We start from the raw sequence: 15,674 nt of genomic DNA, 5'->3' as shown, positions 1-15,674 counted from the left end.
AGCTCATTTCTCTGCTTATCTAAATCTTACAGTTCTAAATGTTACATGTAAAGAAGTCCCACTAAGTATCAATTTGCCACCTGAGTTGAGAAATTTCAACACACAAGTTCCTCAGAATGCCACACTAGATATTCGTGTGGTAGCCGTCCTCATAGGAACTCTTAAGTGTGTGAGTTTGCTATTTTTTAACGTTTCATAAAGTGCAAGTGCTTCAATAAATAATTATCATTTTTGTTGTATTTTTAAATCGTTATCATTTTTGTTATATTTTTAAAGAATTACTGCAAAAGCAAATACTTAGCTTTTATAAAACTGGGTCTGCCTCAATGGTGGGGATTGAGGCAGACCCAGTTTTATAAAAGCTAAGTATTTGCTTTTGCAGTAATTCTTTAAAAATATAACAAAAATGATAACGATTTAAAAATACAACAAAAATGATAATTATTTATTGAAGCACTTGCACTTTATGAAATGTTAAAAAATAGCAAACTCACACACTTAAGAGTTCCTATGAGGACGGCTACCACACGAATATCTAGTGTGGTATTCTGAGGAACTTGTGTGTTGAAATTTCTCAACTCAGGTGGCAAATTGATACTTAGTGGGACTTTAATATTGTTGCTTTGGTGCACATTTTGATTTTGATTTTCAGAACATGTAAAGAAGGGCAGGGTACATCATGGCTCAAACTCTTATCTATTTAGCTTACAATATGGTAAGGTAGGGACATACATTTTAGGCAGATGAGGTCAGTAGATTGTACACTGTTTTCAGCTATGTAGGCCAGAGCAATATTTTAAACAACAGTTAACCATTTCATGACCCTACACTAGTAGTATTGCACATGTCCAGAGGAACTGAATTTATTAAAAAGCTTTGAAAGAGCATGACATCAGCCATTTGAATGACAGGTGAACTGCCGTCCTTAGATCATATTTTACAGGTTTGGATCTTCATTGTACTTTCACTTTGATGCTGATCCTGATAGCCTCTCTCTTTATGCAGGAAAATTCTGAGCTATTGAAGGCTAATATAACAAGTGCTATATGGAAGAACTATGTGGACTATGTGGATGGCTTAGTTCTAGATGGCTTCTCCAAAGTTATTGACACCAGTTTACAGTTCCTTCTGGAAAATATGTCAGCAGATGTATGTAATCAAGATTTCTTATCTCTCCATTCCTGATTAGATATAGGTGCAATATGGGGGCATATGTTTGCTTGTATTGCTGAAATGCTAGAAATGTTTGTGTGCACATAGTCCAAAATCAGTATTCACACAAAAATGATGCTTAATGGGTTCTAGTGTGAATATGCAGCTACTACCTGTATTGCTGCCCTGGGTGAATGATTACTCTCCCATCCCCCCCCCCACTCCTTCTAACAGAGGCCTTAATGGGCTTCCTTTTTTTCTTCAGCAATAACTTTATGAATGATTGCTGCTTCCAGGAGACTGGTATGGTAAGGTTATATTAAAGCTACCAAATTTCTTTTGAGCAAATCTGGACACTTGCTTTTTTTTTTTTTTTTTTGAGTGCAATATCTCCAAATGAGTTAGTTTTGCACATACTATTACAATTGCTCATTCTTAGCTCTAAGTTCACCTAAGAAAATAAGAGTTGCAATACTGGAACGACAGACCAAAGGTCCAACAAGCCCAGTGGCCAACCTAGGTCTCAAGTATCTGGCAAGATCCCAAGGAGAAAAACAGATTTTATGCTGCTTAACCTAGCAATAAGCAGTGAATTTCCCCAATTCATCTCATTACTGCATTGACTGCTGTTACACTTCTCCTTCCGAATCTGCGGTTTCAGTATCTGTGGATTCGGTTATTCGCAATTTTTTTTAACAAAACACCTGTTTTCATTTTTTGGCTATTTGTAAGCCATCCAAGACTCCCCGGAACCTTACCTGGTGGTCTAGTGGTGAATCGAGACTACAACGGGAACTCCCGGCAGCCATTCTGATGACGGCTCTGCACGGAGCAGGAGCATAGGAAGATCGCTCCTGCCCCGCTTCACCACTAGACCACCAGGTAAGGTTCCGGGGATGCCCTTTATTAACCCCCCCGGCAAGCGCCTCTTACCTGCATCCTCCCGCCGCCTCCTCTTCACTCCCCTGGCCCGACACCGAAGCGAGGAAAGAGGAGACTGAAGCACCCGCACTGGCCCCCCCCCCCCCAAACATGCAACACGGATGGAGGGAGGCGATCAGAGGCAGAGACCACCAGATAAGGTTCGGGGTTGGGTCAGAGCTGGCACAAAGTTATTTGCAATTTTTCACACTTCGCAGTCTGGCTCTGCCCCTAACCCCCATGAATAACATAAGAACATAAGATCATAAGCATTGCCTCTGCCGGGTCAGAACAGGGGTCCATCGTGCCCGGCAGTCCGCTCCCGCGGCGGCCCCCCAGGTCCATGACCTGAAAGTTTTCCCTACCTACCTAAAATGTCCATACCATATTCGCTCAATGTCCTGTAAGGTAAACCTCTATCTGTACCCTGTTATCCCCTTCGCTTCCAGGAAGTCATCCAGTCCCTGCTTGAACCCCAGAATTGTACTCTGTCTTATCACCTCTCCGGGAAGCGCGTTTCAGGTGTCTACCACCCGTTGAGTGAAGAAGAACTTCCTTGCATTCGTTATAAATCTGTCTCCTCTCAGTTTTTCTGAATGACCTCTTGTTTTAGTTGTCCCTGCTAGTCTAAAGAATCTGTCCCTCTCCACCTTCTCTATGCCTTTCATGATTTTATAAGTCTCTATCAAGTCCCCTCTCAGTCTCCGCTTTTCCAGGGTAAAGAGCCCCAGCCTGTCTAACCGTTCGGCATATGAAAGGTTCTCCATACCCTTTATCATCCTTGTTGCTCTCCTCTGGACCCTCTCGAGTATTGCCATGTCCTTCTTGAGGTATGGCGACAAGTATTGGACGCAGTATTCCAGATGTGGGCGCACCATTGCTCGATACAGTGGCAGGATAACTTCCTTCGTTCTGGTAGTGATACCTTTTTTGATAATGCCCAACATTCTGCTCGCTTTTTTTGAAGCCGCTGCACATTGCGCCGCCGGCTTCATTGTGTTATCCACCAATACCCCCAGATCTTTTTCTTGGCTGCCTTCCCCGAGTACCCTCCCTCCCATCGTATAGCTGTACATGGAGTTCCCCTTCCCTATATGCAAGACCTTACATTTCTCCACATTAAAGCTCATCTGCCATTTTTTTGCCCACTCACTCAGTTTGTTCAGGTCGCTCTGCAGTTCTTTGCATTCCTCAACAGTTCTGACCCTGCTGGAGAGTTTTGTGTCATCTGCGAACTTGATAACTTCGCACTTCATCCCCGTTTCTAGATCATTAATAAATATATTGAACAGCAGTGGTCCCAGCACTGACCCTTGCGGAACACCACTTGTGACCCCTATCCAGTCAGAGTAGTGCCCCTTTACTCCTACCCTCTGCTTCCTGCCCGCCAGCCAATTTTTGATCCATCTGTGCACGTCCCCTTCCACCCCGTGACTCCACAGTTTCTTCAGTAGGCGTTCATGGGGCACCTTGTCGAAGGCTTTTTGGAAATCTAGATATACGATGTCTACGGGGTCACCTTGGTCCAATTGTTTACTTATCCCCTCAAAGAAATGCAGTAGATTCGTCTGGCATGATCGGCCTTTACAGAAACCATGCTGGCTTGATCTCATCAGATTATTTTTTCCTATATGCTCATTGATACCTGAGGGAGAAGTGTATATTAAAGATTATGTTGCATTAATTATTTACTGTAACTTGCCTCGAACTTCACTTAAAAGGATTTGGTGGGATATAAGTCCACAAATCACATCTATCTGCAAGCCAAGCTAGATATTACTTGACCCTCAGTTTTTCTTCGGTAAAATATGCAGTTTATAAGAGTAGTTTGTTGAAGTGTTTTGCATATTTGTTAGCAAAACGATGGAACTCTTTCCCAATTACAAAATATTTTGCAAATTGTTAGTCTCATTTATTCTATAAATTTGTTATTTAATAAATACTGCTACTATGAAATGAGAATTGCAATATTCCAGGTATGACCTGGACTGTTTTTATTATTGCAAACTGTGCTGAACTTGAAAGGCTTGTGTGGGTTAGAAGCATTAAATATAATGTAATGTAACCTTTCAAAGGCAAACCTTCATCTTAATTCAGATTCATCATTGTAAATCTCATCAGTATTGCCTTCATCCGTCTAGAAAGACTCTTCATTTGTTCCCTCAAGAAATTCTAATACCTTTCAGACTAGGCTAACCTTTTAAAATTCATATGGAAATGACATAGTCAACTTTGTTTTTTATTTATATATATCTCTGATGCTAGCATGTGCTGAAACAACACATTGAAATACTTACTATTGACCAGTATCTAGGCAGTTTGCAATCAGTCTCTGCCTTCATAGGATCTTCTTTTTAAGCCATACCAAATTTTTTCATGATCACCCTGCTTAACTTCTGTGTAGACCCTTTTCATAATAGCTACCGTTATCCTATGACAGGCAGCATATTCTCATATGTGGGTGACATCTTCACGGAACCCAGTTCAGACAGTGCAAAAGTATACTGTCACTTTAAAAGACTGAAAAGTCTCGAGACTGCCCGTTCCATAGCTTGCACCAGTGCCTTCCCACCCGATGTTGGCTCATGGAACCATCAGTTCTGGTTTTCATGGAGCTGAAAAGCTGTACTTTGTAGTTTTCTCTACACGTGTCAAACATTTTCAGGTTTTTTGCCTTTTCATTCTCTTTTTCCTTCATATATTTTTAATTTATTATTTTGTTTTCAATTCGGTTGACAAAATTCATTTTTGATTGATTTTTGGACGTTCGAGCTCTTTCCAGCCTGTTTTTGTGTCAGAAGCACCAAGGTTTTTTTGTATAAAAACTACTCGACATCCCTGGACCATTGAGTCCTTTGATCTGTCCTCAGCAGTGTTCCCTCTTGATGTCAAAACTTTCTAGGGGCTTTAAGCAGTGTGCTTGGTGTAACCAGACCATTTCTGTCACTGACCCACATAACTGGTGTGTTCAGTGCCTTGATCCTCAGTACTGTCCTGACTCTTGCCTGTGTATCCAAATAGCAAAAATTGTCCCTTAAGACTACACAACTTCAATTCGAAAACCGTCTTGGGACTTCGGGAACCTAGAACATGTCTGCAGAATCTGACAGCGATATACAGAAACAATCTTCTGCATCAGTACCAGTGCCGACAGAGTACTCTCAATCAACCTCTTCAACAGCACTGCCATTAGAAGTATGTAGAAAGGCTAAGAAGCACAACCATCTTTCTCCTTCCAGGCATATGTTGGTGGCGTCTCATGCATCCATACCATCAACACATTCTAAGCTTCAATGCACTGACACTAGGTCACCATCACTACAGCTGGTGTCTCCCTTGAGGTGTGCCTCAGCATTGAGGTTACCAATGCCTTGTCACCCAGCCACAGCCTGCACCCTTGGTACTGCTCCCTACACTACGAGACCAGATCAGGGAACTTGTACAAAAGGAGTTGGCTGGGATGCTACAGAAGCACACAGTTCAAGTGCCTGTTTCGATGTATCCAGTAGCAGCCTAGTTGGAGCAACACTCTCAATTACCAACCAGAGCCCAGTCTTGTGACTCCACAAAGGCAATATTTGGTGTTAAGAAGACCTGCGTTTTCTAGGAAGCACAGTTCCTTCTCACTTTCTAGACATTCAATATCTCGACACTGACACCGAAAATCATCACAGAGAACATCCTCCAGCGTCGTCATTCATTTAGACCATTGCCTCAATGCCCGCCTCGAAGTTCTCCATCTCTGAGCTACAGCATCAAATAATTTGATTCTGATCTATCTCAGTGCTCTTCGGATCACCCAGAGCTATCTGCTGAGGAATCTTATGGCATCCCATCTGTCCCTTCTCGTCCTCCTTCTTGCAGAAGGTCACTACTGGAGAATCTGTCTTTTATAAATTTATTAGACAGATGAGTCTTGCCTTACCAATTAAGATGGAGTCTGAATCTGAGCCCAGAGCTGAACTCATGGATGCTTTAGAATACAAAGAGTGGCCTAAGGCCTGCCTGAAGCTTCCTTTTCATAATTTAATGAAAGAGGCCACATTCAAGAACTGGGAGACACCCTTATTAGCTCCCCAAAATCTAGGCACTCTATACAGAATCCAACCTGAAAAAGAGGCTAGAACTCTGGACAAGTTTGCACGTCGAATCTTTCAGAGCTCCATGCTAACCAGCAGGATTCTAAGTTATAATTTTTATATGGCTTTCTACATGAAAGCTCTATTTCAAAAGCTGTCTGTGGCAGATCCAGTCTGGGTTTTCCTATATGCCCGTGCACACTCACACAAAAACACCCAAGCAGATATGGTTGGAAGGTACACTCTTTCATTCTTTTTCCAGATCTGAGACTGTTCTCTTACAGGCTCAGGGAAGGCAAAACAGTCTCTTAATTCTTAGAGTATTAATTCAGTTCCACATTTCAGTCTTCATTTATCACATGACTCTACTCTATCCCAACACTGAGTTCCACAATATATTCAGTATATGAGGTTGGCTTAACAGCCCAGCAGAGACCAGTCATCCCCTTGATATTCTCATACACTCTCCAGTCCTTTCCATAGCTTCTTCTTAGCTTACAACTGGGAAAGGTGGAAGTCTCTCTTTCTGAATGATTCCAGTCTAGAACAGAAGTAGTCCTGGACCAACCAAAACTGCATACAATCCAATTGTGCTGCGCAGCAAGCAAAATTAACAGAGAGGAAAAGGATCTCAGAAACCTGCTTGATATACAGAAAAGAACCACAATCAAGACTTAATGGTTCCAGATTTCAATCATTGATCCTGAAAAACCTCTCTTGCAAGAATAGTGCTCATGTTAGTGAAAATTCAATATAATCACAAACATCCTTTATATGATTTATAAAACTTTCTATTATGAAAACTTAAAGTTGTGAATAAATAACAAACAGCCTACACTTATCTTAACTGCAGTCAGTCCAAGCCCCATACTGCCCAATGGCATAACTGCAGTCTTAATCCCTCACATTGTCTGAATATGAACAATATATCACACCAAACTATCTAGATTCAATTCAACACATTGCTAATGATCTCTTTGAAACCAGAAAATATATGGCTCATTCAGTATTCAACGCTTTTGATGTCACTTCACGAACCTCAGCAGTTTCTGTCACCATGAGGAGGCAGGCCTGGCTTCGAGTTTCTGACCTTAATGCTAATATTCAAGAACATTTGGCTAACATCCCCTGTCTAGAAGACGATTTGTTTGGGTACAAAATTAAAGAAGTTACTCAAAAATTTAAGACATGAGAACTCTATGACAACACTTTCAACCTCAAAGTCTTCTAAACCTTAAACGGTATTACAACCCCAAACACTCTTCCTACTGCTCTAAATGGAGGTATATTCCACCTTCTACCTCCTCTCGAGCTCCACAGCAGAAGCGTCCTAGGCAGCAGAGATGTCAAAAATCACAAATTCAGTCTCAACAAAATTCTCAACCATCTTTTTTACTTCATCCTAACCAGTATTCTGCAACCCATACCTCTTACTCTCCCTATAGGAGGCTTTCACACTCATTTTTACCAGCGATGGTCCTTCATCAAGTTTCAAGTTTATTAAAACAACAGCAGACCACTGGGTCCTTCAAGTAGTGAGACTGGGCTAAGCCCTTTGTTTTCAGAAAAATCTTCCAGACAATCCTCCAAGAGAGTCGTCTTTCAAGTCCCATCAAAAGACCCTCCTTCATCAAGAGCTCTCGCCCCTCCTCCAGCTCAATGCCATTGAACAAGTACTTTATCTCAGCAGAAGAGGGGCCAAGGGAACTACTCAAAATATTTCCTCATACCAAAAAAAGACCAGAGGTCTTCATCCAATTCTAGATATCCATGCTCTCAACAAATACTTAGTGAAGGAGAAATTTTGTATGGTCTCTCTGGGAACCCTCTTACTACTGTTACAGCTGAGTGCTGGTCACAGAAGTGTTAGATGGTCTGGTTTGTTTTATTTGGTTTATTGATGTCTGTTACTGAGGAATCTTGTATGACTTATGGAATTTTATATTTTGATGTATGTGTGGGTTTGGCCAGTTTTGGCCTTAAATGAAATTTGTTGTTGATGCAACATGTATGTTATATGTATTTTGATTTGATATGTAAGTATGTAATTTGTTAGTGTGTCTTTGAAGTGTTTTGTACGATAAATGTAAATCTTTTATTTTGTATGTTAATATGTAATTCGCCCTGGATAAGGGCGGGTGAGAAATAAACAAACAAATGATTGTCTCTGCTCTCTAGATCTCAAAGAAACCTATACACACATTTCCATTCTCCCAGCCCAAAGGAAATATCTTCGTTTTCGAGTGGAAACAAGCCACTTCCGGTACACAGAATATTCACGAAATGCTTAGTAGTAGTGGATTCAATCCTCCACTCTTATGGTTTCCATGTGTTCTCTTATCTAGACAACTGGTTGATCAAGACCCCAACATCTCAACAAGTTCACCATGCCATGAACTCAACAATGCGTCTACTAAAACTTCTTGTATTTGCAGTCAGTTACCAGAAATCTCATTTACAACCCATTCAAATTCTTAGATACAACTCAAGCTCATGCCTTTTTGCCGCAAGAGTTTCAACACTCTCATCCATATCTGCCAAAAGGTCTCCACCCTTCAGCGCATCACAGCATAACAAATGATGCATCTCCTAGGTCACACGGCATCTACAGTTCATGTAACTCCTTTTGCCTGTCTACATCTCAGAGACCCTCAGTGGACAGTCTGAACCTAATGATTTCAATCCACTGATACACTATCTCAACAATTATAAGTCACATCAACAGTTTGTCAATCTTTTCAGTGATGGTTATCACCGGCCAATCTGTCTAGGGGCCTTCTATTTCACATTCCACCACATAAAGATATTAGCAATAGATGCTTCTTTGCTTGCTTGGGGAGCTTATCTCAATGGCTTCCATACTCAAGGCAGCTGGAATCCTCAAGAAAAAACTCTCCACATCAGTCTCCTGAAGCTTCCAGCAATCTGTAATGCTCTTTTCATGATCCAAAATCACCATCTCAATCAAATAATTCTCATTTGAGCAAACAAACAAGTAGCTGTGTACTATGTAAACAAACAATGAGGCAATGGGTCTTGCTCACTTTGTCAAGAATCGATCAGGATTTTGTCATGGGCAATTCCTTGCAACATATTTCTGAAAGTGGTTTATCTAGCAAGGAAACAGAATATCTTAGCAGACAAAATGAGCAGACTCCTATAACCTCATGGTCACTCAACTCTGCTGTTTTACATGAGATATTCAACGATTGGGGCACTCCAGAAATAAATCTCTTTGCTTCCCCCCCATAATCACAAACTTGCAGTCTTCTGTTCCAGATCTACACTCCCAGTAGTCTGGAGTTGGATGCCTTCCTCCTTAGCTGGCAGGAGAAATTTCTGTATGTCTTCCCTCCAATACCTCTAATTAGGAAGACTTTATTCATACTTTGTCAGGAACAAGCCACCATGATTCTCATAGTGCCTCAGTGGCCCCGTCAACTAGGGTTTCCTCTTCTCCTACAAAATCCTATCACACACTGTTACTACCGTGTTTCCCCGAAAATAAGACAGTGTCTTATATTAATTTGGGGTCCAAAAAACACACTAGGTCTTATTTTCGGGTAGGGCTTATTTTTTTCATGTAAATTATCATCTCTCCCTTCCTGTCCTTCACCCCAATTCTTCCTCTTTTCTTTCTCTCCCCCACATGTGCAACATCTTTCCTCCCCTCTCACCCATCCCCTCGTGCCTTTCCTCTGCAGCATCTTTCTATCCCTCCCATCCCCCTGTGCAGCAGAACCCTTGCTCAGCTTCTATCCTTCCCTCCTATCCCCCCTCCTTTCCCTCATGCAGCATAACCTTGCCCAGCTGTCATCCTTCCCTCTCTCCCATCCCTTGTGCAGAAGAACCCTTGAGCACCCGCTGCCACCCCCGCCGCACAGCTGAACCACTGAACCCCCACTGACCCTCCAACCTTCTCTCCCATCTGAACCCCACTGACCGCAACCATAAATACCTTCTGGCAGAGCAGCGTCATGCCAGCAGCACTCTAAACAGACTGCTTTGTGGCCTTCTCACCGGGGCCTTCTGGGTGCCGTGTTACTGATGACATCATCAGTGACACAGCAGAGAGAATTCCCCAGTGAGAAGGCTGCGAAGCAGCCTGTTTAGAGTGTTGCTGGCCCGATGCTGCTCTGCCGGAAGGTATCTATGGTCGTGGTTGGCGAGGTTCGGTTGGGAGAGAAGGATGGAGGGTCAGTGGGGGTTCGGAGGCGGAGGAAGCGTGGCTGCTGACCACTAGGTTTTATTTTTGGGGTAGGTCTTATTTTCAGGGAAACATGGTAACACGGAATGAAAGCTCTCTTCTCCATCCCAATCTTATGTTGGTTAGCACTCACAGCATGGTATCTCTATCCCAATCAGTAAATGCTTTTCCACTTTCTGCACCAGTGTCAGCCATCATTGAAGCTTCTAGAAATCGTTCCACAAAGCGCTGCCATCCTGGACCTGGTACTTACGAACGGGGAAAGCGTCTCGGGGGTCTCGGTGGGAGAAACGCTAGCCACCAGTGACCATAACATGGTATGGTTTAACCTTAAGAAAGGCTTCCCTAGGTCACAAACAAAAACAAAGGTACTCAATTTCCGGGGCACCGACTTCACACACATGGGAAATTTCGTCCATCAGACGCTCCAGGTTCAAGAAGTAACTGATAATGTGGAAGCTATGTGGTCAACCTTGAAATCAACCCTTCATGAGGCAACTAAACGCTACATTAAATCGGTAACCAAACAGCAAAGAAAAAAGAAACCCCAATGGTTCACTGATGAGATCTCGCACCTCGTCAAAGAGAAGAAAAGAGCATTTCTCTCATACAAACGCATGGGGGAAAAAGAAGCAAACATTGAATACAGGACAAAGTCTGCAGCGGTCAAAACAGCAGTCAGGGAGGCCAAACTTCAAATGGAAGAAACTCTAGCGAAGAACATTAAGAAAGGAGACAAATCTCAGTAGTAAAAACCTGTTTCTTTAAATTACGCATCATCCGTTCACTCAGTTCTATTCTAAATAATGATTCAATTAACATCCTCATTCATTCCCTAGTCATTTTGCATTTAGATTACTGTAATTCTTTGTTAAATGGACTACCTCAAAAAGAACTTCGACGGTTGCAACTTATACAAAATACTGCAATAAAACTAGTCTACAAAATAGGTAAATTTGAACATGTCACCCCTCTTCTTAAAGAAGCTCATTGGCTCCCAGTCACGCATCGTATAACCTACAAAATCTTACTGCTTACCTTCAAAATCAAACAATCTCACTTACCTTTATTCCTCGATAAATTATTAATTCCCCAAAGCTCTCCCCGATCCTTATGATCCACCGATCAAAAACTTCTTTTTATTCCGTCTCTAAAAGAGTCCTACTATACTAGGAAAACTAACTTTGCTATTACTGCTCCAACCTTATGGAATTCTCTCCCTCAATTTCTTCGTGACGAAAATCATCTACTAAAATTTAAAACCAATCTTAAAACTTTCCTATTCCAAGATGCCTTTACCAAATCCTAATCTTTACTTCATCTATTAAATTTTCAACACTCTCATAATTCTCATCTTTTACATTAGGGCATCTCATAACATCACGCACAATTACCCTCCATGTTTTTTCCCTTCCCACTATATCATTTCTCCTAATATTATGTAACTTTTCCCCTCCTCCCCATTCATCCTCACGGTCGTGTTTGTCTGTATATGTTTAATATGTTTTCCCTATATCCTTTAATACACTATTAACTAGTTCTTATTCTTCTATTTTAAATTTTTATTGTTAACCGGTCAGATATTTGCTTTATGATCGGGATATGAAAAACTAATAAACTTGAAACTTGAAACTTTCTTCAGATACATTAGCGACAGGAAAAAGAACGCAAACGGGATAGTACGCCTTAGAACGCCAGAAGGGAACTATGTGGAAACAGATTCCGATAAGGCCAAACTACTAAATGATTACTTCTGTTCAGTCTTTACATGCGAGGCACCAGGGCACGGGCCACGTCTGGAAGCAAAGCAAAGCATGGAAGACCCATTTCAGAATTTTGAGTTCACACCAGCTGATGTTTACAGAGAACTGTCAAAACTCAAGGTGAACAAAGCCATGGGACCGGACAATTTGCACCCAAGAGTGCTCAGAGAGCTATGCGATGTTCTGTCAGAACCGTTAGCCATGCTCTTCAATCTCTCTCTAAGTACGGGGAGAGTCCCCCTGGACTGGAAAACAGCCAACGTTGTTCCTCTGCACAAAAAGGGTTGCAGAGCGGAGGCTGCGAATTACAGACCAGTGAGTCTCACATCAATAGTGTGTAAACTTATGGAAACTTTACTTAAAGGTAAATTGGACACGATATTGGATGAGGGAAATCTGAGGTATCCCTGTCAACATGGATTCACTAGGGGCAGGTCATGCCAATCCAATCTTATCAGCTTCTTTGACTGGGTGACAGGAAAGCTAGACTCGGGAGAGTCTCTGGACGTGGTGTACTTGGATTTCAGTAAAGCTTTTGACAGTGTCCCGCACCGTAGACTATTAAACAAGATGAAATCGATGGGGTTAGGTGAGAAACTAACTGCATGGGTCTATGATTGGCTGAGTGGAAGACTTCAGAGGGTGGTGGTCAACGGCACCCTCTCTGAGACATCGGAGGTGACTAGCGGAGTGCCGCAAGGATCAGTCCTGGGACCATCTCTTTTCAACATATTCATAAGGGATTTAACCCGGGGGCTTCAGGGTAAAGTAGCACTGTTCGCCGACGACGCCAAACTGTGTAATATAGTAAGTGAAAGCAGTCTCAAGGGTAGTATGACGCAGGATCTGATCATGTTGGAAAACTGGTCCTCAACATGGCAGCTGGGCTTCAACGCTAAGAAGTGTAAAGTCATGCATCTTGGCAGCAGAAATCCATGCAGAACATACACCTTGAATGGAGAAGCACTAGCTAGGACTTCAGAAGAACGGGATTTGGGAGTAATCATCAGTGCAGACATGAAGGCTGCCAAACAAGTAGAGAAGGCCTCATCCAAGGCAAGGCAAATGATGGGATGTATCAAGAGAAGCTTCGTCAGCCGCAAGCCTGAAGTCATAATGCCACTTTACAGAGCCATGGTGAGACCTCATCTGGAGTACTGTGTGCAATTCTGGAGGCCACATTACCGTAAAGATGTGCTTCGAGCCGAGTCGGTCCAGCGGATGGCCACTAGAATGGTCTCCGGACTCAAGGGTCTCTCATACGAAGAAAGACTGGGCAAATTGCAGCTCTATACTCTAGAGGAGTGCAGGGAAAGGGGGGACATGATTGAGACATTTAAATATTTCACAGGACGTGTCGAGGTGGAAAACGACATCTTCCTTCTCAAAGGACCATCGGTCACAAGGGGGCAAGCACTCAAACTCAGAGGAGGGAACTTTAATGGTGACACCAGGAAGTACTTCTTCACAGAAAGGGTGGTGGATCACTGGAACAAACTTCCGATGCAGGTGATCAAGGCCACCAGCGTGCTCGACTTTAAGAATAAATGGGACATCCACGTAGGATCACTACGAGGGTCGAGCTAAGGAACTAAGTCATCAGCACCCAGACTTAATGGGGTGGGTCAGTAGAGTGGGAAGACTTGATGGGCTGTAGCCCTTTTCTGCCGTCATCTTTCTATGTTTCTATGTTCTATGTTTCTATTTCAAATGGGCTCACTTCACAGTCTGATGTAATCTTCACTCACTGGATCCAATCACTTGTCCTCTCTCATCACATCTGGACTATCTTCTCTATCTCTCTAACTCGGGACTCAAAGCTACATCGGTCAGAGTTCACCTCAGTGCTGCTGCTGCTGCTACTACTACTACTACTATTATTTCTATAGTGCTGAAAGGTGTACGCAACGCTGTACATTTAATATTCATTAGACAGTTCCTGCTCAGAAGAGCTTACAATCTAATTTGGACAGACAGACAGATAAGACATCTCAGGCTTTTCATATACCTCTGGATAAAAAGCCATTATCAGAAAATCCTCTAGTTTCCAGATTCATGAAAGGCCTTTTTTATACCAAACCACCAATCAGGCCTCCTCCAGGTGCTTGAGATATTAATGTTATCTTAGGGGCACTAGACAAGGTTGTCCCCTTTCCCCTTACCTTTTCAATATAGCTCTAGAACCTCTTCTTCTTGCCATCAGTTCTTGTGAAAAAATATCTGGTATAGTTCATAATGATTCTGAATATAAATTGTCTACATACGCGGATGATGTGCTGCTTTACCTCCCCAATCCTGATTGTTCTCTTCCGGCTTTGTTTGACTTAATTCACTCCTTTTCCATGTTTTCTGGATATAAGCTCAACCAACATAAAACTGAAGTTTTACCTCTAAACACTCACTCCCTTTCGGCCATGGTTCAACCTTATCACCTTCTTTGGTCTCCCTCTCACATCCGATATTTGGGAATCGATCTCTATCCTACTCTGTCTGCTACGATTCATCACAATAGTGATCACCTTATCTCCTTCACTAAATCTCTACTGCAATCTTGGCACCCTCTACATCTTTCCTGGTGGGGCAGAATAGAAACTATTAAAATGGTTGTTGCTCCTAAAATTAATTTTATACTTAGTATGATTCCAAGATTATTCTCAAACTCATTTTACAAATCCATTGATAAACATATCTCCAATTTCATTTGGAGTAGTAAACCTCCCAAAATTGCCCTTAAAAAAATTAAAGGCCCCAAAAGATAGAGCAGGAGTTTTATTACCTGACTTTTTTACTTATCACAAAGCTTTTATACTACAGCAATCTAGCCGCTGGCTCTCTCTGACCCCTGATTATTGTTCTCTTTGGTTAGATCTGGAGCACACCTTATGTACCTTTTCTCCTTCACTTGTTGCCTTTTTGACATCTCACGCTCGCCTTCTTAAGACTAATCTTATTATTTCTCAATCAGTGTCGTGTTTGCTTGAATTAGACAAATCATTGGATATTTCTATTACTACGTCTCCTTTAATCTCTATTTGGCACAATCCACATTTCCTAATAGCCAAAAAACCTTTTCTTTGGCCTCAATGGGCAAAACTTGGGATCTGGTCCCTAGCTGACATCTGCACACCGACCTTGCAACTTCTCACTTTTGCAGAGCTATGTAACAAATTTTCTCTCCCGCCTTCGGCATTTAACCAATGGGTACAACTCACTAGTGTCATTAAGAAATCTAAGATCCTACCTACACTTTCTTCGGGAGCCCCCTCTCTGCTCATTCTTCGTTCTAAACTTCTTGCCAGTGGTCACACAGCATCACAATTTTATAAATTATCTATTTCACATATGATACACTCAGACGCTTCTCTACATAAATGTTGGGAACTTGATCTTGGACATCCAATTCATAACAAACAATGGACAAACCTCTGGTCTAAAACTCTTAGAACCATTTCATCTGCAAATTTGATTCAATCTATGTTCTTTTTACACCACAGGACAAATTGGACACCTCAAAAACTTCATATAGCTGGCCTTCTCCCCTCCAATCACTGT

At 42.1% G+C, this 15,674-nt stretch overlaps 1 protein-coding gene across 1 annotated transcript in view; it reads left to right on the top strand.

Annotated features, from left to right (window-relative positions):
* DNAH17 (dynein axonemal heavy chain 17) overlaps nucleotides 1-15,674 on the top strand; it is a 954,442-nt gene that overhangs the window by 216,839 nt on the left and 721,929 nt on the right. Inside the window, exon 19 of the mRNA XM_033960179.1 lies at nucleotides 1,006-1,149. Within this exon, the coding sequence (XP_033816070.1) occupies nucleotides 1,006-1,149 (144 nt within the window). The remainder of the gene's footprint in view (nucleotides 1-1,005; nucleotides 1,150-15,674) is intronic.

The sequence above is a fragment of the Geotrypetes seraphini genome, chromosome 10 (assembly GCF_902459505.1).
Source record: "Geotrypetes seraphini chromosome 10, aGeoSer1.1, whole genome shotgun sequence".
In the NCBI taxonomy this organism is placed as follows: Eukaryota; Metazoa; Chordata; class Amphibia; order Gymnophiona; family Dermophiidae; genus Geotrypetes; species Geotrypetes seraphini.
The sequence above is the reverse complement of the archived record's forward strand: the minus strand, read 5'-3'. Positions and strand labels throughout refer to the sequence as shown.